Source organism: Cyprinodon variegatus, unplaced genomic scaffold (genome assembly GCF_000732505.1).
Source record: "Cyprinodon variegatus isolate N-32 unplaced genomic scaffold, C_variegatus-1.0 Scaffold73, whole genome shotgun sequence".
Classification (NCBI taxonomy): domain Eukaryota; kingdom Metazoa; phylum Chordata; class Actinopteri; order Cyprinodontiformes; family Cyprinodontidae; genus Cyprinodon; species Cyprinodon variegatus.
This window is the reverse complement of record NW_015150526.1, coordinates 726,082-750,934: the sequence shown is the minus strand read 5'-3', so window position 1 is coordinate 750,934 and position 24,853 is coordinate 726,082. Positions and strand designations below refer to the sequence as shown.

General features: G+C 40.2%; 1 protein-coding gene across 4 annotated transcripts in view; it reads right to left on the bottom strand.

Annotated features, from left to right (window-relative positions):
- Positions 1-204: 204 nt before the first annotated feature.
- LOC107083366 (rho GTPase-activating protein 21-like) overlaps positions 205-24,853 on the bottom strand; it is a 46,891-nt gene continuing 22,242 nt past the window's right edge. For 2 of the 4 annotated variants that reach the window (XM_015372528.1, XM_015372529.1), the window contains 20 exons: positions 24,183-24,275; positions 23,869-23,947; positions 23,727-23,781; positions 15,843-17,400; positions 14,057-14,203; positions 13,752-13,854; positions 13,615-13,657; positions 12,218-12,337; positions 11,836-12,135; positions 10,088-10,149; positions 9,827-9,972; positions 9,606-9,745; positions 9,282-9,440; positions 9,128-9,206; positions 8,969-9,042; positions 8,797-8,886; positions 8,540-8,707; positions 7,133-7,238; positions 2,987-3,018; positions 205-2,392 (listed from right to left, as the gene is read on the bottom strand). In XM_015372528.1, coding sequence (XP_015228014.1) covers positions 860-2,392; positions 2,987-3,018; positions 7,133-7,238; positions 8,540-8,707; positions 8,797-8,886; positions 8,969-9,042; positions 9,128-9,206; positions 9,282-9,440; positions 9,606-9,745; positions 9,827-9,972; positions 10,088-10,149; positions 11,836-12,135; positions 12,218-12,337; positions 13,615-13,657; positions 13,752-13,854; positions 14,057-14,203; positions 15,843-17,400; positions 23,727-23,781; positions 23,869-23,947; positions 24,183-24,275 — 5,087 coding nt within the window. In that variant the 3' untranslated portion in view covers positions 205-859. Of the gene's footprint in view, positions 2,393-2,986; positions 3,019-7,132; positions 7,239-8,539; positions 8,708-8,796; positions 8,887-8,968; positions 9,043-9,127; positions 9,207-9,281; positions 9,441-9,605; positions 9,746-9,826; positions 9,973-10,087; positions 10,150-11,835; positions 12,136-12,217; positions 12,338-13,614; positions 13,658-13,751; positions 13,855-14,056; positions 14,204-15,842; positions 17,401-18,775; positions 20,453-23,726; positions 23,782-23,868; positions 23,948-24,182; positions 24,276-24,853 lie in introns of those variants that run through there. The other 2 variants (XM_015372530.1, XM_015372531.1) reach the window with 2 other exon arrangements.

The following is a 24,853-nucleotide window of genomic DNA, read 5'->3' as shown; positions in this document are numbered from 1 at the left end:
AACATGTTTAACAAAGACAGTATGGCACCCTTTACATTTCTATGTGAGGCACTTTCTTATTATAATTAAACGTCTCTATTCCTGAACAACCCTTTTCATTTTATTTCACTTCCGTTCAGAGATGAAGAAACCATCAAGTCTAAAAACACAACTTAACACGTACATCAATGGAATGACGGGCGCCGCCTTGTTTTTTTTTTTTTCTTAAACCACACAGCAGGATGAAGATAAACCGTATCAACTGTTTGCATAAATCCAGTCACTTTTATACCTTCTGAAAGGCCCCATTAACAGCAGAGAGCTTGTAGGCAGTCAGTCGCACACAGGCTGTACCAAAAAACACACTTCAAGTACACAGAAAAATAAGAATATGTACACTTTCGAATGAAAACAAGCATGTAAAGCTTTTAGTCAGTATTACAGCAAGCATGTCTGTACATTCTTCATTTGGTTACCGACAGCCTCGCTGACTTTAAACGTAACTTTCTCAACACAAAAATAGTTCCTCTGCAATACTAAAATCTGTACTTTTATTCAAGTACCTCCTATTATTCTAGGTCAGATCCTCCCTATAGGCTCAGCTGGACATTAGAGCTTTTAAACTTCCTTAAACCTGCTTCCCCAGGTCAACATTTCATCAGCAACAGGTCCTTTACTTTGACTTATTAAAAAAAGTTATAAACGTTTGTTTCATGCCTTGTTCAGGGGGTAGATAAAAGATTCATCTGTTTTCATAACGCACTCACACCAGGTAAAAGACACACTCCGGACACCGTTTGTAAACATGCTCATTCGCCGACATTGGTCACATGACAGAGGATATAGAGACAGAAATACATCCCACACACACACACACCTGTCACAGGTATTGGTAGAAGCGCGAATGGACCACCTGGGAGCTCGTGAGTTTATGAGGGTGAGCGGTGGCTGACAGGCTCAGATTTTTACTCTGTGAGAGTTCACCGTTTAACGCCTCGACAGGATGACGCACCATTTCGGAGGATGACGAGGCCTCGGAGTTTTGGGAGTTCGTGCTGCATGTCGCCCCGAGCTGCTCTGAGAGGTCCAGGCTGACCTCTGGGTTGCTGGTGCGGTGGCGCTCGCGGGCAATCCAGTCGCCGATGGAAAAGTCCTGAGAGCTGCACTTTGGTTTAAGCCGGTCTACGGCTGACAGTTCAGAGCGTGCGCCGACAGGCTGTGACCAATCCCCCAGAACAGACAACTCGGCAAAGTCCCTCTGCCCGCCCATGGTATGCCTGCGTCTGATGTTCTTTTTCTTACTGCGACCCTCCGGGGAGCGGCTCCTCTGGCTGCCCACGCCGAACATGTCGTCTACAGATGTTCGCAGACGCACCTTTAGTCGATCTGTGATCTTCAGTTTCCACGCTGGCTCCATTTTATCCAGTTCGCTCCTCGACGACGAGCTGAGACTCCCAGTGGAGCGACCTTTAGCTGAACCCACCACCTGGGATAATCTGTTTGGGTCTTTTTCGCCACGAGCGCCGTCCAATGAGGACTCACTTTCAGTTTTCTGCTTGCTAGCTTTCTTTCTGGACAGCGTGTCGCATTCAATGAGCCTCTGCGATGGGAGCAGTCTGGGAGCCTCCAAAGGTTCCCTCTGTTCAGCTTTCCCAACGGTGAACACCGACAGGTCGCTCTCGCTGTCCGTCTCCATAGCCCGCCCCTCGCTGATGAGCTCGCTCCTCTCGTCATCTGCATCTTCCCCCCCTCTGCTCTCCGACACAGACTGCACTTCAGGACTGAGCGTACTGGTCTCAGCTCCGGTCAGGAATGTCATGGAGGAGGTGGTGGAGTAATCTGAGGTGATGGAGCAGACCTCTGCTCCCAGTCCTCCAGGACATCCATCTGCACCCACAGGTGCATTTTTGTTGCGCCTCACTCTGGGCACCGAAGCCTGAGAGCTGGTGCTGTTCATCGTACCGAGGTCCGACACTGTGTCATCGTAGTTGGAAGGCGGGTCTGACAGGGATGACTGATGAGTCATCGGCATGCGGTAGTTGAGGTTTGGGGAACTGGAAGGAGAGGCGTACGGCGGCCCCTGAAGGCTGGAAGAAATGTGCTCTGAATGGAGGGAGGCAGACGCTTCTGATTGTTTCCCGACAGGTTCGTCCAGCAGGTCCTCTGAGCTCTTCTTGTGCTTGTCTTTATCCCCGGCTTCATCCGTCAGGCCGTCGTCCTCCGTCTGGCTGTCCTGGGACCACAGAGGCTGCTGCCCCTCCTTTGCAAGCTCCTTTTTATTAAAACCAGAATCCAGGTCATCATCTGAACTGCTAAGTTGAGGTTTTTCTTTATTTTTCTTGCGTTTCCGGTTGGCAAAGATGGAGGAGCGCAGCATTTCCTTGCTACACTGATTCCCTGAAATCCACAAGCCCTGAAGACATAAACCAAAACAGTATTAAAGACTAATCAAAGTGTTATTTGACGCGCACAAACAACAAAACAGTGAAATTTATGCCTTTTAAACATTAGGAATCTACTCTTCAAACAGCTTTGCTTTCCAATTCTCTCTTTGCTATCATTACTCCTAATTTTTTGTTCACTTCAAATACTATCTGAAAATAAGTAGACAATTCTTAAAATAAGTGTATTCACCCTTAATTTGTGTAGCTAAATAAGATTATTTGCCAGTGCAATGAGTGCTTTTACACTTAAAAATAATAAAATTAGATATTATGGACTTGAAATAAGACAATGCAGTTGTTTTTTTATTTCAAAATACTTGTTTTAAGAAAATTTAAAGTTTTTCCTTACAACTTTCTAATGACATGCTTGGAAACAGCACACTGAAAAGTGTATTTTCTGAAAAACTAATCATTTAACTTAACAAACAGAAACACTTCAAATACACAGGTTTCCCGTTTTGAATTAAATGGTTATAAGAAAAATTAACTGGATAAAAATCTTAGGTAATGAGAAGCTGCTCTATAAATAAGCACAACAACAAGGTGTTTAAAAAGTATCTTACCTTGGATTTATTGGAGTCAGGACATGCCGGGTCTGCATTAGAAACAAGAGACTTATCAGTACATGGAGGAGTTTTAGAAAATGACACTTTGCTAAAATAGACAGAATGGATATAATGAGAGCAGCTTGACAAAAGCGGATGACGCATTTCCCGTAAGAAAGACAGGAAGAGAAGTAACAGTCAGCGTTAATGCAAAAGGGTGAACAGAGCAGCAGAAGGTGCCTGAGATGAAGGAGAAGAGGTGAAAACCCGGCAGTAAAGGACACAAAAAGCAGCTCATGCTCATGTATCAATGGAACGACGGCACATCGGGGACAAACACGGCAGTCACAGAGCATTACATGGAGCCACCAACCAGCTGAGGGCATTCTTTCCCAACTCAAGACGTCACAGAGGAGGGGGAGTCAATGAGATTTCCCTAACAGAAATTTGAGGTGGCCCTGAGTGTGTTGGATCGGTGAGGGTGTGTGTGATCGTAAGCTGGAGCAGGCAGGCTTCATTGCTACAGATTTTTCTCACTCAGAAACCTGCTGTATTGAAATTAAAACATGGACCCGGTCACTAAAAACAAAAAAACAAAAGGCAAAAGGTAAAACAGTGCGCAGCTAAACTTTAGACTGAAACTAATGATAAGAAGCAGATCAATCGGCCTTTCTAAACAAATACTTACAGAAACTTTTGAGGTCAAAGAAACAAAAGTAACTCCTGCTTAGATTCCAAAGAGCAACAAAAAAAAGGCTGCAAACAAAAGGGTCTAACAATCAGTGAGGACATTTCTAAGGCTTTCGTTTTATTTCATAGCATGCTAAATTTATATTTGTACTCGAGGGTCACATGATCACCTAAACCACAATAAGGAAATCCATAGTACATTATTGGTGCCACCAATCTATTGGCCAAGGATCAAAACCAACTCTGACAGGTGACCAGCAATTTTAATTAAATGTTTCAAAACTAAAAACTCCCACCAGCACGTTCTGAGATTCACTTCAAATGCTTTGTTCATATCAACTGTTCTTTACTTTTCATTGTTGCTATACATGTACCTAAAATAAATTTTCCACCTAAAGCTCTCTAACCTTTGTGACTAGAGGGTTTGAAACTCAAAAATTCTGATCATTGAATGCAACACAATTGCTGCACTGCAGCATAATTTGGTAGAAATTCTGTAATGAGGGTTCCTACTAATCTTCCAGGTCTAAATTCCAGACTAACATTTCCATGTTACTCAGCCCTTCACAGCATATTACATGATATACAATACAGATATTTATAGGGATGGATAGAAAAAGAATGACAGAAGAGTGAAAGGAAGAAAGAGAGCAGAGTGAAAAGGTGGAGGAGAGAAGAAAAGAGAAAGAAATAAAGTCATAGAAGGAAAGGCAGTGTGAGAAAGAATGAAGGGTATGAGAGTAAGAAACAGCAAAAAGGAGAGAACAGCAGAAAGACAGAAATAAAGAGAATAAAAAAGGACATTAGGAAGAACAAATATAAGAAGCAAAGATTGGAAGGAAGGAAAAACGTAACGAGGGATGAGGTTCTGAGGACAGAGGGAAGGAATATGGAGAGATGATGAAAAGACGACATTGAAAAGGGAAGGAAAACAGAAAGAAGCTCACTAGATTAAGACAGCTTGAGCAGCAATAGAAAGTCTGAAAATATGAAAGAACGTATCTGCATATTTTTACTTTTCCTTTGTTTGTTTTTAGTTTTTTTAGAATAACTTTTTTTGGTTTCTAGTTTAGGGAATCAAAACTGGAAGATTTCAGACTAATCGACAAATCGATGCTCGATATATAGGACCTCACTGCATATTTATAATGAAAAGTATTTCCACTACAACCAAACAGAAACCCTTACAAAATTCTAGCCCAACATAGCCACTGGTGGGATGGTGTATTCCTCTAATCTGAACACAGACAAAGAAGTTGCAGGTTGGGGTAAGGCTACGTTCATATAGCAGGCCTTAATGCTCAATTCAGATTTTTTTGTGAAATTTTGTTTGCATTGCTGTTCACATTTCCAAATAAATGCGACTTGAATGTGATCTCCTGTGTGAACTGCATTCATACAACTTAAGTGTCCAGCATGCGCAGTAGAGGACACATTGACAGCACAAGCAAGTGTGCTCTGTGTTTACGAAGTACAGGGATGGTAGTGCTGGAGCTCATCTAGCGATCTTTCCCAACCTTAAGAATTCAATCTTTTCAAGACGGTTAAAACAAAACAAAAAAACTGCTCTACACATTATTGTCAAGCATGGATGTTATTCTTCCTGCTTCTGCGTAGCAAGATGCAGAATAGTGACCTTTGTTGGAAATTAATGACGTTCAGGTGGGATGAATGCGACCTGGCTGTTCAGACACAGGTCGCATTTGAAAAGATCAGATTCATATTGGATTCAGGACCTCATAGTCAAGTGCTCTGGTTTGCATTGGAAAAAAAATCTGATCTGTGTTGTTCAGACTGCCATAAAAAGATCAGATACAGGTCGCATATGGGCAAAAAAAACAAAACAAACAAACAAATCTGATTTGAGTCACTTCAGGCTTCAATGTGATCATAGCCTAAGTGGCATTCTGCAGTGACTTTCCTGACCAGTTCCACTGAGCTCTAAACACCCAACATCTACTATTTCAGGTAAGAGTCACTAAACAATGACTGGACTAACAGACCAGATTGACACTGTTTCTGTGTTTACTATGATGTAGGAATACAGTGAGTGATTGATGCGGTGTCAATAGTTATGTAACAGAGGGAGATGAGAAGCTATGTGTGTGTCTGTAGTCGATGGTGTGAAAAATTCTACAGAGACAAAAAATGTTTACATCACACAAAATAAATGACAAAAAAAGGCAGCACCTGAAACCTGAAAAAAAGTAAAAGAAAAAATCTACACAGACACAAATTTGCCTCCATCTACATGCTCACAGTTGTTTAATGTGCAACCTGGAAGCCTGCACACCTCTGCATCAGTTAGTTCTGATCGGGCTGGGATGTGGCTGTATGAGTGGAGTTTTTGTGTGTGCCAAAGGGAGGGGGCATCCAGCTCCGTCCTAACCCTATGAACCCCACCCTCGGACATCATGACAGATTATGCCACATAACCGGAAGAGAACCTGAGGTTGTCCATACCATGCTACTTGTCCTTGGGATCAGCTTAAAAGACAACAAGAGACAGCAGAAGGGCTTTCAGAGAAAGTGCAGCAGCGTGGCTCTGTATCCCCTCAGTTTAGGGTTTAAATATGAGATGTGCACAGCACAGGAACAATGACAAACATCGACTTCTCTTTCTTTCTTTATCTTTTTTTCCTCCTTTCGGCCAAATTTAAAAGAGCTGCGGGTTTCTGCAGACTAGGCAGCTACACTGGGCACAACACTCGTCCTTCTTCCTACAGTCCCAGCTGTCCATCACTGACAAAACAGAGTCCATCAGGGACACCATCGAGTGATAGACGCCGCCCACTTGGCCTGTGTCAAGATTGGGTAATGAGTGAGTGCTGGACAGGGATAAGGGAGGAGAAAGAACACACTATACACAGAAGGGCACAGGTCAGAAAGGGTTACAACTTCCATCGTTTATGTTTTTGTTTGGTTTAAGATTTTCTTTGGGAAAGAACATGCCGGGATTATGTGAGAGATGATGAGGAGGGGAAGAAAAGAACTGAAAGAAAAGGAGTCGTCATTCAACATAGAAAAAGCACAGGGAAGGAAAAAAAAGGACTTAAGCACGGAAAATAAAAAGTAAAGCAAAGAAATTAATGGAAATAAAAACTGGACAAATCTACATTTGGGCAGAAATAACAAAACCAAAGAAATCAAGAAACAAATAATGACAAAACAAATTCAGACAAAAAAATAAATAAACCAATAATAAAAAAAAGCTCTGCTGCAAGGTGTTTCTCAGCAATTTTCCAGTGATTCAGCCACTCCATGATACACACTGAAAAACCACTGAAAAAGCTTGCTGTAAAAATACTCACAAAAACAAAGCTGATGTTTTTGTTCTGGCTAAAAGTATGTAAAACAATTAAAATACGTTTTATTGCCTTTTATAACTTATCTACCATATTTAACATATTCTCATATAACATAACATTATGGAATATGGCTGTTGAGGTAAAAGAAATAGAGCTTCTGAGTTACCTGAAACTTCACCAGGGGAGGCAGGAACCCGGCTAATGTTAGTGAGCAGGTGGCCAATATTGGGCACAGGTTGAGACTGCACTGTGTTTTCCTGCTCAGAGGCCGTCTGAAGCATCAATAAGGTAGACAGGAGAAGAATAAAAGAACAAAAATATATTTTAGACTAATTACAATGGGTTCAGTACATGTAAATAAACACAAAAACTCCAAATGCAGTTTTCTAAATAGTGGATAGAATTGGGACCAATCTGGCATGAAAGCTTTCTCATATTTTGCACTTTTTGTCACGATGCAGGCATGAACATAGTCAAATAATACATATTTGTAAAGAAGAGGGACAATCATATATTATTACACGGTTGCTTACATATAAAAATAAGAATAAAATGTGCTTCCTTTAACTCAAGATAGCTGTAAATGAATTGCAAGGCACTGCATATCACCCTGAACCAACATTTAATGGAAACATGGCAGTGGCAGCATCACGTTCTGGGGTGCCCTTCTTTGACAAGGACAGAGAAGCTGGTTAGAGATCAGAAGATCGATGAACCTGAATGCAATGCAATTGTACAAGGAATATATGTTAGATTCTGCAAAACCCGGAGTTTGGGGGGGAAAAAACAGCTAACCAGACAGCCTGGATTATGATGGAGACGTTTGGTTTCCTGTCAAAGTCCTGATTTAAATCTACTGGTAAAAGTGTGGCCATATATGAAAGCTGATGTTGAAAGCCCCACTCCATTTATTCCAGGGGTGGGCAATTCCAGTTTTGTATCCTGCATCTTTTAGATGTGCCTTTGGTTCAACACATCTGAATCAAGCAACTAGATGATCGAGAGGACTCTGGAGGAACTGACTGCATACTGAGGAGGTAAATCAGCTATTTGATTAGGGTGTGTTGGACCAAGCATGCATGGGTCTTAAAGTTGCAGGTTACTGGCAACTAGGAAGTGGAATTGCTCACCCCTGATTTAATCTGACTGATGAGGTTTACTCTATATTTGTAAAACTGAAAAGGACAAAAAAATGTAAAAATCTAGATGTATAAGGTCCAAATGTTTCACGTGTGTCAAGAGCTGAATCTGATGGGGATGAATAAAAACTTTTCCGTTATTTTGCAAATAATTATTAGTGAGTGACTTTTCCTATTCCCAAACATTAAACTTATTAAAAGTTTAATGTTTAATGAGAGGGGGTGATATGTAGAAAGGACCACAGGCCGGTTTGTACCCGGGCTGGCCACATCGAGGACTAAGGAATTTGTACATTGGTTTGTGCGTGCTAACCACTGTGCCATGGAAGCACACCCCTATTCTCAAACATTGTATTTGAGTTGAACCACAAAATCTATGGAAGTTTGCATCTGCAAAAAGTTCCACTTATTTATTTTTTCCACACACTACTTACAACAGGGTCCTCATTGCTATCTTCCATAAAGAACCAGTCGAACTGCAGAATGAGGTTCTCCACAATCTTGCACTGGTCGGGCATGTGATTGACCATGTTGGTCATGTTGTCCTCTGTCGTTTTGACCAATGTCGGGCCGAATACGATTGCCAAGTTGCGAGGCTCCATCTAGACACAACATCAGAAAAAGACGAATTAGATTCCTGGACAAATTCCTGAAATTGGTAGACTCAGGACTTGTTGCCGGCAGGTCACACCTTGTTCTGTTCACAGTTGTCAGAAACTCTTTTTAGGTGAGCGCAAAGGAATTTCAGAGTTTCAAAGTGATGAGTGGGTAATTCATAGATCTGCAAAACAAAACCATTATTAGCACCTTAGAGTTTAATAATTGCATTCAATTAAACACCCTGCATTTCAGAATCTACTCACCAGCCTCTTGAGCTCCTTTAGTCTCTCCACTGAGTCTTCTGTCCTGCTGGCTTCAATAAATTTATCATATTTTTCTGAGAACGGGGCAAAAAAATTTACGTTAGTACAAACACGGACACAAGGCTGCTGCCCTATTTGGATTTCAAAATATAATCTTACCATTTGTAAACAGAGGATCTGGAAGTTTTCGGAAGAATGATTTTAACAGACTGCTGATGACATTGAGGTCCCTCCATTTCTGCAGAGATTTCTAAATGTTAGGGAAAATACTGGAGGCAGCACTTACAGTGAAAATGGTTTGACAGCTACTCACATCTTCCTGGATGTCAATGTCACCCATGCCTTTGGTGTCGAGTTCCTCCTGCATGCTAGAGATTGCTGCGTTGTTTCCAGGAACTCGGTAGATTCCCGTGTATTCAAGTCCACGCTCCTCAACGACCTTACAGCACACCTCCACCAGCAGAGGAACAAACTACACAGCAACAAACACCACATCATTCCATTGATTCAACAACTATGCTGTAAAGAAACCCCAGCTCACACTGATGAGCTGAAATTGGGAATTTCTCTTACAAAGAGAAAAAATATAAATGCTTCATGATGACATTAAAACAAAGAAAACATTTTAAAAACCCACCCTGTTAATTTGAGCAGGTGGACAATCTTCAAGCCTGACACCAAAAGTGATGCCAGCTTGCTTTTTTTCAAATGGTTTTTTCATAATCCCAGCTATGCCGATTTTCCAAGCTCCCCTGTCTCGAGGTGGACTTGAATCCTCTGTAAACAAGCCAAGAAATAAATTAGCCACCCAATGATGAAAGATGTTCTGACCACCATAAATGATTGTGATGATGTTACCTTTCAGCGCCCTTCGCTCATCTCCCGTTCTGGGCGAATGGGAGCTGTGGCTCCGGCCCTCTGCTTTACCTCCCAGGAAGGCTTGCTTGATGCTGAGTGACTGGCGAGAGGATTTCGGGGAGGGTTCTGATCTGCTGCTGGGAGCGCTGAGCAACAGAAAAAGTAAGACAGATTAAAATAAAGAGGTTTTTGTTTGGATGTTTAACTTAAACAGCAATTGCTTCAGGTAGCCACCAGGGGGCAATGCAGTTCCTTCAATACCTCATCATGTTGTATTCTTTGATCTTTCTACTAATCAAATCCTGGCTGGTGACAGAGGCATTCTGTAAAAAAAGAAAATAAATAAATAAGCAAATGTTTATATATATATATATATATATATATATATATATATATATAAATAAAGATATGGACAGAAGAAAAACATATTACTAAAAACTAAATGGCAATAACCAATAAAGACACCAAACACTTCGAATCAGAAGACACAATAAAAAAATCTCATATTACATAACACTAACTTGGTGTCAACCAGGTAGAATCCTGATACAAACTTTTCATTTCCAATACAATACCAATTTTGCAGCTATGAAGATTGACCAATACCGCTAATACTTATTTTGTACAGAGTAATGTCAGAAAAGGCTTGATCAAGTAATACTACTAAAACAGAGAAATAATTCAACAACAATGGTAGGAGAACAACTAGCTGATGTGTTAACCAATGATCTATAGAAACTTTAAACCGAAGCAGAGTTTTGACCAGCATGTCAATATTGGAGATTTTAGATGCTGGCCATTTTTTGGCTAATATCAGACCGATATCTGATGTTATCATCATATCAGGACACTCACAGAATCAACCCTCAATATTAATTCTTTAACAACTAGTTCTAAGTACGGTATTTAAAAGCTAAATGAGCTTCTTTTTTTTTTGCATATTCTATTTACTGTGGACATTTTGGGAGCTTTTTTAAGAGCTTCATAATCTACATCTAAGGCCTTAATCATTTCAACAAACAACACAGACCTTGAGTACTTATTTCCTTGAACAAAATACTACATAGCATTTTTTAAGAGCGGATGTCTTTCAAGAGAGCATGAATTCCTCAGCTAACTTCAGAACAAATTCAAAAAATAAATGAGCATTCCTGAGAGAATATGTATTAAAAAGAAACAGTTATTGGATTAATATTTAAGACTTATCAAAACTGCACTTATTTCTTTTTTAAGGGCTTAAAAAAGAATTTTATGAGACCTAAGACTTCAGAGCCTTGCAGAGCCACAGAAATGATTGAGAAGGTCTGAAAGTCAAAAGCCTCGTCTGAAAGTTAATGCAAGCCATATGAATGGTACAAACATCTTGGTTCCTGTGTAATGAATGAATGATTCAAAATGAATGAATAAACGAACCAACATCCTTTTTGGCCACAGATGAACAAAGACGACACCAAGAGTCTTGTTAAAAGAAGTCTTTGTAATCAGTTCTGACCATTGTCATGTTCTCTCTTCACACGCCAACCTTTATTGTTCCTCTCAGGTAAAACAGGTTTGAAGGCACCTCTTTCTGAAGTTATTGTTAACCAGTTTATAAATGAAGTTTTTCATCCTATCCTTAGGTTAACCTGTGATTCAGTTACAGGCATATAGGTATGAATTTGATCTGAAATGTAGTTGGGTGGTTTGCTTATTTCCTTTCCCTTTCCTTATTAAAGAGCTACTAGGCTCTGTACTGAGGATTTTATTGGAGGAAAACTGGAGGAAACGGTTCAGTGTGTTGGCTCCATTTGATTTTCAGTCATTTTCAACCATTTATATGACCTAACCATGACATCAACATTTAATCTTACCATTACCAGTGCTTGCCTAACCCTAACCTTAAGATTGGTCCTAAGCTTGTTAGCAAAAAGTGAGCAACCGCAAAAACGGTCTGCATTTTGATGGGGGAAATCTGAAAACTTGTCCTCAGTCTAATCCCAAAAGAGGAACACACAAACACGTACACACACCTCCTCATCCGGGTTACTGTTTTCCTGGATGAATCGGATCCATGCGAGCATGTCCTCCCTCCCCTCTGCCTGGAACAGATACTCGCAGTCTGAGGTGGTTAACCTGAACACATTCTTGCGTCTTGTTTCGCTGTAGGAGATGTCAATCAGACAGGCCTTGATGCTAATTCGGAGTGGGTCCTCATAAGGCTGCGATGCAGCCTGAGAAAGAGCTTCCTTCTTGTCTTTGTAGAGGGTCAGGGTATGGCCTTGTAAAACAGCATACATTTGTTTCCAGGATCTCATTCCCCCACCGACTCGCTGCAAAATGTAAAACAATGCCTAAACATCCCATCTGTGATGAACGCGGCTTGGTAAGGAGAGTTTGGGGATCAAAGATTACCTTGTTCTTTTCTGTGCCAAGTTGCCTGAAGTTAAGAAAACCTTCTTTGGAGGAATCGGCAAATACATCTAAAGAGGAGTCCCTACGAGATCCAGAATCGGGTCTATGTCCATCCAGAGTCTGCACAAGTCAAAATAAGACATTTTTTCTAGCATTATTACATGATAGTAGAGCGTGGTGTGATAGTCAGAAAGGAGGATGACACAGAACACAGCAGACTGAGGATATCCCAGCGTAATAGTTATGATCATCTAAAGAGTAAAAAAACATATTTTTGGACATGTAGGTGTTAACATTCAACTTGGTACAACAGGTTTCATTTCTGTGTGACTGGTTTTAAAGATAACAGAGCGATAGTGTCGATTTTCATCCCATCCTTTTACTTCCATAGGTCTCTGAGGGCAAAAGCTTAAGTGTAAACAAAAAAACAATAAAAAAGGTAAATAAAAAACAGTTTTGAATCATATTTACAAAATCTGTGACTAAATGTTCAAATTTTTTAGAAACATTGTGCTTGTACTAGACCAATCAGTGAATGCCCCTAAGTAAAGTCTGAGGACAATAGTACCAATAAATTCAGAGAAAACAAAACTTTTTTTTCCCATTTTCTTTGACCGAATCAGCTATCAGAACAAACTTATAGCAGCAAAGATTCTCTGTTTTATTATTTGACCAGCGTAATTCTGTATGCCACTGAAAATGCTGAAAGACCTTTATAGATTCTTTATAAGCGATAGGCTTAAGCTAAATTACACAAATAAGTAATACCGTAAATGTAATAAAAAAAAAAGAAATAAAAATTGGACAATAAGGGCTGAACTCTACTTTAAGTACATCAGATTCACTATAATCACAAAATTGTAGGATGCTTTGACAGTATATTTCTTAGTTATTAGTTTATTTCTGATCCTTTTTAACTTCTCATAAATGCTAGCATTACAGTGGAACACCACTATAATAGCAGCATATTAAGGCAGATTAGCAGGAAACCCAGTGTAAACGCATTCTGGCCTTATATTGCAAATAATTTATCTTCATTAGTTTTGACCATCATGGCAGTAATGAAAATAACACAAATAGTCATTTTCTCATTACCACTGTAATCCCTTTGCACTACAAAAAGAAAGTTAAAGATTCCAGCCGATCAAAAAATTATGGACATCTATCTTATCTTTCAGTTTTAAATACATTATTGTAAGTAAAAAAGGCAATTTATTTCACATTTGTGAACTTAAAAGTTAAAACAGTAAAGAAATCAGAACTTTCGCAGCTTTGATTTGTTCTGATTCCATTAACTGTTAACTACTGAAATCGAAAATTAAAGATTGCAAAAATAGAACAGAGAACATAACATTTCTCAGCTTTGCCAGGAGCAGCAAATCTTTGTATTTCCTCACCTTTCTCAGGCCTCTGAAACTTGACATATGCTTGCTTGAAGAACTTTTGCATAGTGAGGAAAAAAAAGGTAAGGTCAGACAGACTAACACTAATTATTACAGACAAAAAAAATCCATAATCCTGTGCGTGCACTTACCCTCTTCTCTCCTCCTGGTAAGTATCCAGACCCTCGTCGTAAGACTTGGACCGCTCTGTTTTACTAGCAGTGTCCGAGTCCAACAAAGCACTCCGCAGAGACTCTAAAAATATATGGTACAAATATTATTAGTAGTATTTACAATGCTGTTTAAAATTTTCCAACCCAAATGATATTCCAAGTTGAATTAAATCCAATGTCAATTTTCTTTATAAAGACAAAACAATAACGTATTATAATGGGGAAAAAAAGAATGGCATTTTTTTTTTCAATGAGGTGACATTAGCCAACCCAAAGCCTTTTACCTTGGTCATGTGACAATTGTCGACGAATAGTAGGACATGGTGAGCCTTGACTGGAGGGTGCTGTGGCTATGGATGGTGCAACAGATATCACAGCAGAGGGGGGAATGGGAGCAGCCTCTCGGTCAACACTGGGGCTGACTGGCTCATCTAAAATATTCAGACAGGAAAATTTACTCATACCTCCCTGTTGTCCGTAATAATTGATTTCTACACTTTGACTGACCACAGGGGAGAAAAGTGTGGGGGGAAAAAAGTTTTCACAACTATCAGATGTTGCTGGAACTGTAAGCCAGTAAAGCACAAAGCTGTTCTCTGCAGCCAAGGGGCTTTTGGAGCTAAATTTAAAAGCTACTGCCCTAGTTCCAGCCTGAACCCAACTCTGAAACTGGGCATAGGAAAAAAAGATGTGCCTGTGTCTCTTTAACAAGGCTTTTATCATGCCTATTTTTAAAGGTTACATCTATCACTGAGAAACTCCAGGGGGGTAACAGACTGCAAGTCTTGCATTTTTCCTGAGCAAGAAATGTGAACAGGAGTAAAAGATGATTCACTACAAAGTAGCCTTTGCAAAAACATCTGATAAATTCGACTGTGTAATGTGGTGAACTATCAGCCAGGAAACTGTAAGCCGGATTCAGATCAAGAGATTTAGCAGAGTGACTGGATGTCTATGAAACCATCACAGAAAACAGGAACCCAACAGATGAGGAGAGGCACAGAGGCTAAAGGGCTGACATCTAAATCTGAGCCGCACGGTATCAAGTCAACACCACCGTCAAGGCGTTAATAAAAACCATTACATTTTCAAAAATGTTTTAGTTAGAAAGAATTAGAGATGCAGCAATCCGATACCTGGATCGGATATTGGGTCCAATATCGAGTAATTAGCTGGATCGGATATTGGTCATTTTATTGATTGATCTGTTATTCCTTATTTTTGCTGCTTGTTTGTTAGTAAATAATATAAAGCACATTTGTTATCAGTTCTAATTTTGTTAAGTTTTTAAACAATGTTTATGTCAAGGCTAAAGCCTTCACTCAAGCAGAAAGTTATATTGTTAATTTATTCAATGGCGCAAGAAAAATCTACTACTTTGGGTACATATGGGTACCGCTATACTCATCAAACATCCACTAAGAATTATTATTTCATAGTTTAAATAAAGATGAATTCTGCTATCTTGTTTATCATTGTTTTTAATTTTTGTTAATATATTTCTTAAGGAGAGTGACTAAATCAGTATTTAATGTGTTAAATATTATTCAGTACTTCACTCTCACATTCATGTAAGCACCCATGTTTATATCATTCCTCAAATGAGGAAGGCTTATGGTAAAACAAAACTATCAGTACAACTCGGTCAATATTTGAATGTGCACAGTGAACCCCTAAACCCTGGAAGAGTCAGACCGCAATTTCTTAAATGCCAGCAATTTAATCACCACAGCATCCATTACGGTGCAACTGGACCATAATGCATTCACGGTGAAGAGAAAACATCTAGGAAAACATTACATAAGCAGAGGGAAACCACAGCATTGCAAACATCACTTTACCACTTTGTTGTGGTTCATCTTAAACAAAACATGACAGACTCTCCACCTAATCATCAGTAACATCTCACTACAGAGGTTAGCTTACCTCTGAACATATCTCACAGATTGGCTTAACACACATCTATTCAAAATGTTTATATTAAAGCCTAAGGTATCTTTGCTTTACATGTAGCAACAGTCCCTGTTGCCAAGACAACCTGGCCAGCATGGCCATCTACTGATTACTCACCAATGAATGGAATGGAGTCCAGGGACTCATCCAAGTTGCTTGAGCAAGAGGTGTGGCGCTGTTCCTCAAGGCGGCGCATGTGCATCTCTCGACGAGCATCATTAGGGAGCCAGCAAACCGAGACGTCTGGTGTGGAGTCCGCTCCTTCTTCATTTACGGCCAAGATGTAGGAGGGGTGCCGCAGAGGGCTGGGGTTCTTTCCACCGTGAGGTTTCTCCCTCAGAACCACCCCACTCTCTGTAGGGGTTTGACCATTGACCTGACTTGGGGATTCTTGTTGGGCTGTTTTAAGGATGCCAGGCCTCTGAGGCTTCTCTCTCCTAGCAGAGAACGGTGAAGACCTGACTCCTCCTACTGCTGCATCCCTGCCTGCCTCAGAGGGTGGCATGGTTTCAGACCGCATCCTGTTCTGAGATTGTTGGACAATTTGGCCTGTATAGTGTCCTTTCACTGAAACTTTTTGGTCAGTAATTGAATGTTCAGCACTCTTCCCATAAAGCGTGGCGGACAGAATGGGTGAGGAGCGAGTCTGAAGAGAATCTGGTCCTTTAGAGTATAAAGAAGGGTTTGGTGGTCCTCTTATGCCACCTGGGTGTCCAGTTGATGGTCTGTAGGGCATAGCATTACTTGGCATGGGCTGCCTGCTCGGCCTTGTACCTTGGTCTGCCCTTGGATAACCTGCTCTCCTATCAGTGGGTCGAGCCAGCTCTACAGGTTCAACATAGTCTATGGAATGAGCCCGAGCTTTCAACATGAGGGCATCTTGGGATACGCTTCGAGGGGGCCAGTTCCTTGCATTACTCATTCTCTCCGAATTTTTTGTTCGGTCTTGTGAAGCACTACGAGGGGCAACCTGGAAGTGGGGTGGAGGTCCGTGGTATGACCGTTCGTGGGAGGTGCTCCTGCGCCGTATCCCTTTAGGAGCCCAGTCTCCCCTGGGAATGTGAGGAGCAGCGGAAAACGAGGCCTGACCTGCAGTTCGCAAATTGTCCAATCTCTCCTGAATTGTCCTACTTCCATGGGAATGGATGCCTTTGTTGTCAATGTACTCTCTATATGTCTGGTAAGTGCGCCAATCAATGTTCTGATGGTTGCCTGGGTAATTAGGTGCTTGACCTGCAAAGGGACCCATTCCTGGACCACTGGGATAGACATCAGCCTTTCGAGGGAAAGGATACTGAGCCAGCGACCCAGGTCTTCCCCTGACGTAGGCAGGGTCCATGAAATCAACCCTATGAGCCGAAACCACGCGTCCCATGTGTGCAGAGTTAGGAGGAACCACCACAGTCCTAACGCTATCGTTGCGCATGCACACAGCTGTTTGGCTTTTAGAATATGATTGACGAGGAGGAGATGGGGGCACGGTGATTTCTTTACGATACCCATAATCAAGAGATGCAGTGCCCCGGCAGACCTGGCCCGACGAGTCTGTCGCTTGGGCCATGCCCGTGGGCTTACAGTCTACTCTGGGGTAGCATACTGGGGGCGGATTAGGGATGTGACTAGCATTTCCTCTGTAGCTAGTGTAGCCACGCAGGTAGGCATCCTGAGAATAGGCCTGAAAACAGAGCAAGAAAGCCATGTTACAAGAGAGGAGTACAAACAGCAAGTGGGTGCGAGATTAAACAGTGGGACGCTAGATGCTTAAAGACAAGTCAAGTGTGATATTGAAAATGTTACTGGATGCATGTGTAGGCAGCGCCTGTTTCAGTGAGTGAGTGGAGGCGTTTCAAACAGCTGAGCAGTGTCAAAGCTCTTCATCTGCTCCTTATTTAGAATTTACTTGGTTATACTAGTGGACAACATGCTCTATAAACTAAAGAAAAACATTACGTTTACTATTTTTAGAATAAAAAAACATTTTTAGAATAAAAAAGATGAGAATCTCTCTGACCGTTAACAAACACAAAGTAAAGGAATACAATAAAAACAAGTACTCTGAACCTCATCATATTAAAAAAAAATACAACAAAATAAAACATAAAATGAATAGGAAGACAAATTATTGTAACGTACCTCAGACTGCAAGACCGTAACCTCTTATTGACAGCAAGTGCCTAATGTCTCATACAGAATGTTCTATAAATAGCCTGTCTTATTTTCATCCATTAGTAATGAGCCTATTGCATTTCCTTGGCAATACTATATAATACAAAAAGTTATACTTCAAACTTTAAAGGCCTAGAATATCCATTTTTTACTTCTCATAACACACACACCTATACAACAAGCCCTAGATGAGTAAAGGTGCAAGGACTTTGTCCCTTTAACAGTGTGGTGTTACAGCTCAGCCTTATAATAAAACTGTGAGCCACAGCAATCAGTTCCTCCCCTTTAAAAGCATGACTGTAAACATGAGTTCAGAGGTCAGCAGCCTTTATGAGATTGATGACATCTGACATAAAAGATGAGGAGGAGGGCGAGGCTTCCCAAGCTCTAACTCTAACAGGTACTGCAGGCATCGGCCATGTCTGCAGTCTAAATATTTGAGTCATAAGCACACATCTGATCATTAACCACATGTCCCAGACAGCTGTGTGGCAGCCACCCTCGACAGAAATCCTGTGCTGTTGATGACATGCACGACACATGCAAAATGACAAAACAGGTACACCATGTGACAGGTACCCAGTGTACCGTTGGTTTGTTGTTTTTTTTAAACCAGATTAGTTGTTTCTCTAGAAAAAGACTGCCGTCTTAGCAAATGAAAGCATGAGCATTGATAAATGATGGGAAAGAGGCTGAATGAGAAAAAAGCTGACAGCAGAGTAGAAGGCATGTATTGTAACACAAAATAACCAATTCCAAGAGCATGAAAGATGAATCAGCCATAGCAAAGCCTGGAATTGACATGCTAAAAATACACTGGAGTTGCAGCAGCAGTACACAAGGATGAAACGGCAAAGAGGTAACAAGGGTTGCCACGTTACAACCTGCCTGTGACACACTGTCCTGGATGAGGTGACAGGAACAGAGGCTTGGTTTCCATTCTGCTGTTAGGTCTCCATGGCTCCATCCATCTTCAAACAGAATATTACGCTAACTGAACAAGGTGTCTCCAGTCTCTGTCCCCTCTCTCTCTCCCTCTCTCTTTTTCCCTCCCTGCTACCGCTCACATGACAGAGGCAGCAGCTGCTGATTATACATTCAGCTGTGATGGTACAGCTCACCCCTCCCACATCTTCCTCCTCCCTCCTTTTCACTAAGCGTCAACCTGTTTGAAACACGGAGCAGCTGATTTCACCCTGTGGTTTAGGCTCATCATTTACGCTTTTCCCTCCCGTTTTCCTGCTCACCATTTCCTCTGCTTTAGTGCTGTAAGGTTCCCTCCCTTTCCTGCTTCATAAATGTTCTAGTCTCTCTCCCTTTGCTAAGCAACTGCTGCCTGTCTCCAAGCTCTCAGTGCTTGTTGCCGCCTACAGTGTCATTTCTCTCTGCTAGCATCTGTGATAATCCCCTGATTTTTGCAGAAAGATCATAGTTTGCTTGTGTACACTATGGATATTTCTGTGTTTCCGTTTTCTTGTCGGTTAAGTAAGAATGTGGTGAGAGGAAACACAACACACGCATAGGAGAGGGAACTGCATAAATGACTACAGACAGAAAACAAATGGAGCCAGGGGAAGACTTTCATTGAAGACTTTTAGGGAAGCGGGTGGAATAGCTGTGACCGGAGTATCAGAGCTTGCTTAATATTAATAAAAAGAAAAAATTATCTAACACGTGCAGTCCTGGGAAGAAGTCCTTCTACCTTCTTTCCTTTTGCTTTTTTTGACACGCAAGTTTAAGATCATCAAATAAATCTACAGACAATATCTGTAGAGAAGGGGAATCCAAGTGCCTCCCCTTATTTATTCATTAATTTACTAATTTAATACATTTTGAGAGAAACTAACTTAAAGTTCAAAAGACACACCTCCCGGACTGATAACTTTCTAAAAAAAACACAAAGTAGGGTAAAAGATCTTAAAAAGAAAGTTGTCCTGTCCTAAGCTTTAAAGATGTATATGAAAACAGATGTTAAGATATCTTGAGGTATCTCAGTCTGGAAAGGGTTACAAAGAAATTTCCTCAGGCTCTGGGGTTCCAGCTTACCAAAATGAATGCCTCTATTTACAAATGGAGAAAGAATGCTCTGTCTCATCCAGGAGGTCATAAAGAATTCAACACATCTAAACCACAGAAGTCATCACTTAAAACAGTTGAGATCAGTATGATATATATAGACTTCCCGTTCAAGACGGACTTCTGTCATCTGCAGAAATACTTGATGATTATGCAGTTGTTGGGGGCATCAGAGATGGACAAGCAGCTGAGTACAGGGAGAAAGTGGAGCTACCATGGGGTCGAAACAATCATCCCACTTTGAACACAGGAGATTATTTTAGATTTTAGGAGACGTAGAAAAAGGTCCAACATTACTACGGCCATGGGGGAAGAAATGGAGGTGGTAGAGGCACATAAAACCCTCAGTGTTCACAAGGACAACAGACTAGATAAGGGAGACAACTGTTCGGCCATCTAAAAGAAAGGACAGGGCAGACTATAGTCCTAAAGAAGCTTAAGTCCTTCAGTGTTTGCAGCTAAATGTTGGGGATCTTGTAGAAGTAGAGTCTTGGCAATGTGTTGCAATACAATACATGTCACAATACAATATTATCACAATATTGCAATATCACCCTATATTGAGATATTTTACCCAGCTATCAAAATTCAGTTATTTTGGTATCGATGTTGTTTGGGGTTTGAATCAGTCCACGTCATCTACTGTGACTGCCTCAACTACAGATATGGTGCTGCACCGCACAGCAAAAGGGCTCCACAGCGCTATCTGCCAGAGTGGCGGTGCAGAGGTAGCCCATTTTCACTCATTGTTTTTAGGTAAAAAATTTTTTTTTTTATTATTATCCATATTAGGAACTGAAAAATCGATATTGTATTGGGCAGTCGAAAATCACAATAATTCCCCAAATCGATTTTCTCCAACATCCCTATCCATAAGTGTGTCGCAGGGAGTGTGATCTGCTATTGTCTGCAGGGGTAACAGATTCAGAGGAAATGACAAGCTGATAAATTAGACTTTGTTCTAGGAAACTCCTCCAGAACCTCTGGAGATGATTTCACAAAGAAGAAATGTTTGTAAAATTAAGAATATGATGGACAATAGTGGACATCCTCTTCATTAGACTGTCTTACTACAGCAGGGTCTTTAGTCAGAGGCTTCCTCAAATCTGCTGCAGGGTAGACTGCTACAGGAGATCCTTCCTACCTACAGCTATTAACATCAATAAAGTAGTTTTGATGTTTTTATTTCTGTTTCAGAATTATTAAAGAGACTGCAAATAGCATTCATGAGAGAGTTAGGACGTGAGAATCAAGGCTGATATTTGAGTGTTCATCTATTAACAACTAAATAAAATATTAACACTATATCAGAATCAGAATTATATAATGACTACTTGAAGAAAGTAATTCAAATTAAGGGATTGAACCATTTCATTTTAATAGATGCAGAGATTATCTAATTACATCAATATTTATTTCCTATAATTTACTATCTTAGAATAATGATTAGCAGTCTTACTTGTGCTGCATATCCTAATAAAAATCAACCATTATACCTGCTAAATATATATAATAAAAGTGAGTATAGTGATCAATGATTGTAAGGATTTAATGGGGCCTTTTAGGATCCCCCATGAGAAATGCCCATCAGGCAAATATATTAATGGTTTTAATATAATGTTTAAATTTGTAAACACATTGGCAGACTATAAACCTCTAAGGAAGGGACTTCCTGTTATAGTTCACACAATAGATTCGCTCAAGATATGGAACAGAAGAGAACACCTTGATTTAGCAGAATCAATAGCAGCTCCCTACAGCTCCTTGCTGCATGCATTAAAGATTAATGAGGAAAATTCCCACCTGTTAAGGTGAATGTTTTTCCTGTGATGCTTAAGAAACAGTGTTCAGGTAAAAGTGTAAATAGCATTTTATTCTCTTCAATGCAACTTTAACACACTTGTAAAAAACAAACAACATTTGCTTTTTCTGTTTCTCTAAATGTATATTATCTAAGCCCTGAGGGCCACCATGCAAAAAATATCCATCTTTATTTAGTCTATGTTATTCTTTTTGAGAGAAATATATATTATTGTTTTATATAAGAATTAATTAAATCCAAGAATGACTACAAAAGAAACAAATTTGAGTTCTTTTATCACTACGGAATCCAATAATCTAAGATTAACTCAGTGATATGCTCGTAAACCTGCTGGCTCTGCTTGTGGATAATTTTTTTTGCTCTCTCACAGACTGGTGTTGGATCGTCACCTAGCGACCTTTCCAGCCAATAGAACGACTGCCTCAGAAAGGGTGTGCTTGTTTTCTTCTACTGAGTTTGCTGGTTACTGCTTATCGATCATAAAATTTCTTTTCAAAGGTTTTCTTCAAACCCAATTATGTTGAATGGTCTTTGATATGCCAAAACAAAAATATAAACTGTTAAAAAAGTGAACAGATTCATGAACCATTTTAGCTTCTATAAAAGTAGGCTACTTTCTTGGGAATCTTGGAGTCAATCAATCTGCACGCCTGAGGTGAACACAAAAGCCCCACTTAAGAGTATGCTAGTCAGGGCAAATGCTAATTCTACCTACAACAGAAAATTAGCTGACTTTTCATTGGTGGTTTTGTTATCATCCCTTTAATTAATTAGCTTTTTATTATTTTTTCCTAATCGTGTTTTCAGCTTCTTATCTTATTAGAATTTACACTGAAAAGCAATTTTATCAGTAAGCAGTAACAGGCAAACTGAGTAGAAGAAAAAAAGGACACCCTTTTCTGAGGTTGTCGTTCTATTGGCTGGAAAGGTTGCTAGGCAACAATCTGACTCCGGTAGGAGAGAGAGCAAAAACAATCCACATGCAGAGTCAACGGGCTTGCGACTGTATCTCTGACTCGAGCAGAGACTGGTTTGCGCGTGCGGAGGAGGAAATAATCGAGAGGAGAAAATATCTGTGCTAGAAGCATTTGATCAGAGAGCAGAAACAAAGATTTGATGGAGAAGATAATATATTTGGCGGAAAACAGAAGTTTTTAATGCGAGCATTATAAGTTTTGAGTTCAAGTAGAGAAAATCCTGCTGTCAACTTGAAAATGTTTGCTCTTGGTTTTTGGCAGGGAAAATCCTCCACAGTATTGTACTGATACCAATGATGCACAGTCAACAGTTAAAACCTAAAATTACTCTTCAAAAGTGGTAGTTTTGTGATTGCAGTTTATTTCATGTGGACACTTTCTTAAAAACCAAAGAGGAACCCAGCAAAAAAAGTATACTACTAGCATACAGTAACTATTTGATCATACTAGACCAGTATGCTGGTAGCATTAAATTTTTTGATAAAACCAAAATATTTTAACATGTTGCAGCCTATTAACTAAGGTGAAGAATGGGGGAGGATTGTTTGGGTCATGTCTTATTGTTTTCTGCAGAGATCTAATGAATAAATGAGCTAAAAAAAATAAAAATAAAACAACATCCACAACATAAAATCAAAGACTTCTAAAGCTTGGACATTTTATTTTACATTAATGTCATCAAAGTGTAATTTTGTGGAGCTTCTTTCTGCAGTGAATTTAGGGCATTTGCATTTCCACAGTGATGTTGGCTGCAGTTCTAGAGGACAGAAAGTATCCCATGGCCTGATTAGGAGGCCCAGATAGAGCACACTGATGGGACAGCCTGGATGTCTACATCTCATGACTACCGTCCCAACTTAAACTCTTTAAAACTAGAGCAGCTCTTAGAGAACAAAAGTTATTAAATAAAAAATGTCCTTTAGAGGAGTTTCTATAAAAAAAATAAAAGGTCAATCTTACCAGCTGCAGTATATCTTCATCTTTTGGCATCACACACAGCTCTAGAAAGTCGCCACTTCGGGTAGGAAAAAAAAAAGAAAAAAAAAAAGGTTTAGAGCACAGTCGAATGAAGCATAAATATATCCAACTCTCATAATCTTACCTATCTTGAATCAATGTTATCACCTCAGAATAAGCTTTTCCGATTATGCTGGCCCCATTCACCTTCACTATTCGATCACCTAATCAAACACAGAAGTATCATCAACCAGGCCGCAGTTTGTAAAAGGCCTGCCACACAGATCAAACATCTGACAAATCCAGCAAAAAATAAAAAATAAAATGATAAAAGGGGAGCAGGAAAAAAAAAAAAGTAAAAGATCTGCTCTACTAACAGACTTTCTGCCTTTGAAAGTTTTTCCAGGACTTTTGGGGGAAAAAAAGAAATGAAAATAGTAAATGCTGGATGCCTATTACCTGTACAAAGCCCAGCTTCATGAGCGGGACCTCCTTCCTTGACTTGTTTCACAAAAATAGTGTCCATGGGTTCCAACCTGTTCCTCTGCCTCCCTGGAAAAACACACAGAAAATAAATTATTCAAGCTGCCTCAAATGTTTAGTAGTGTTTTTACATGTTCCTATTTTGTATAATCTAAAATTAAAATACAAGCTTCACGCTAAAAACAAACTGTGAAAAGAGTTCCTGTGTGAGAACAGAAAAAAAAATCTGTGGCAGTTTGGTTGGAAAATGATGACAAATCAGACAGAGTCATTCATAGAGTCAATCTGTATGGGTTTAAAAGGACATGGATCAGAATGACCAAACACAGGAAAACCTGTTTGCTCATGCAGCCCGTGTCTCCTAGCAGCTGCGTGGCTGCGGAAATAAAAGAAGAGAAGAAAGAGAGGAGGAGTGGGGCAAAAGAAACTAAGGAGGAAGAGTGACAGAGTACTCAGCTGTACACCTCCTACTCTTTTCGTGCAAACTGAGAAATAGCTGTGGGCACAGCCAGAGAGTGGCTAAAATACTTCCCCAGTAGTTAACATTCTGGTGGTGAGTCAGGACACACTACCTTGCTAAGTCCAGCAGACGGGAAGTCCAGCATGAGATCACATGTGACAGTTTGTGACTTAACGTGCTATTGTAC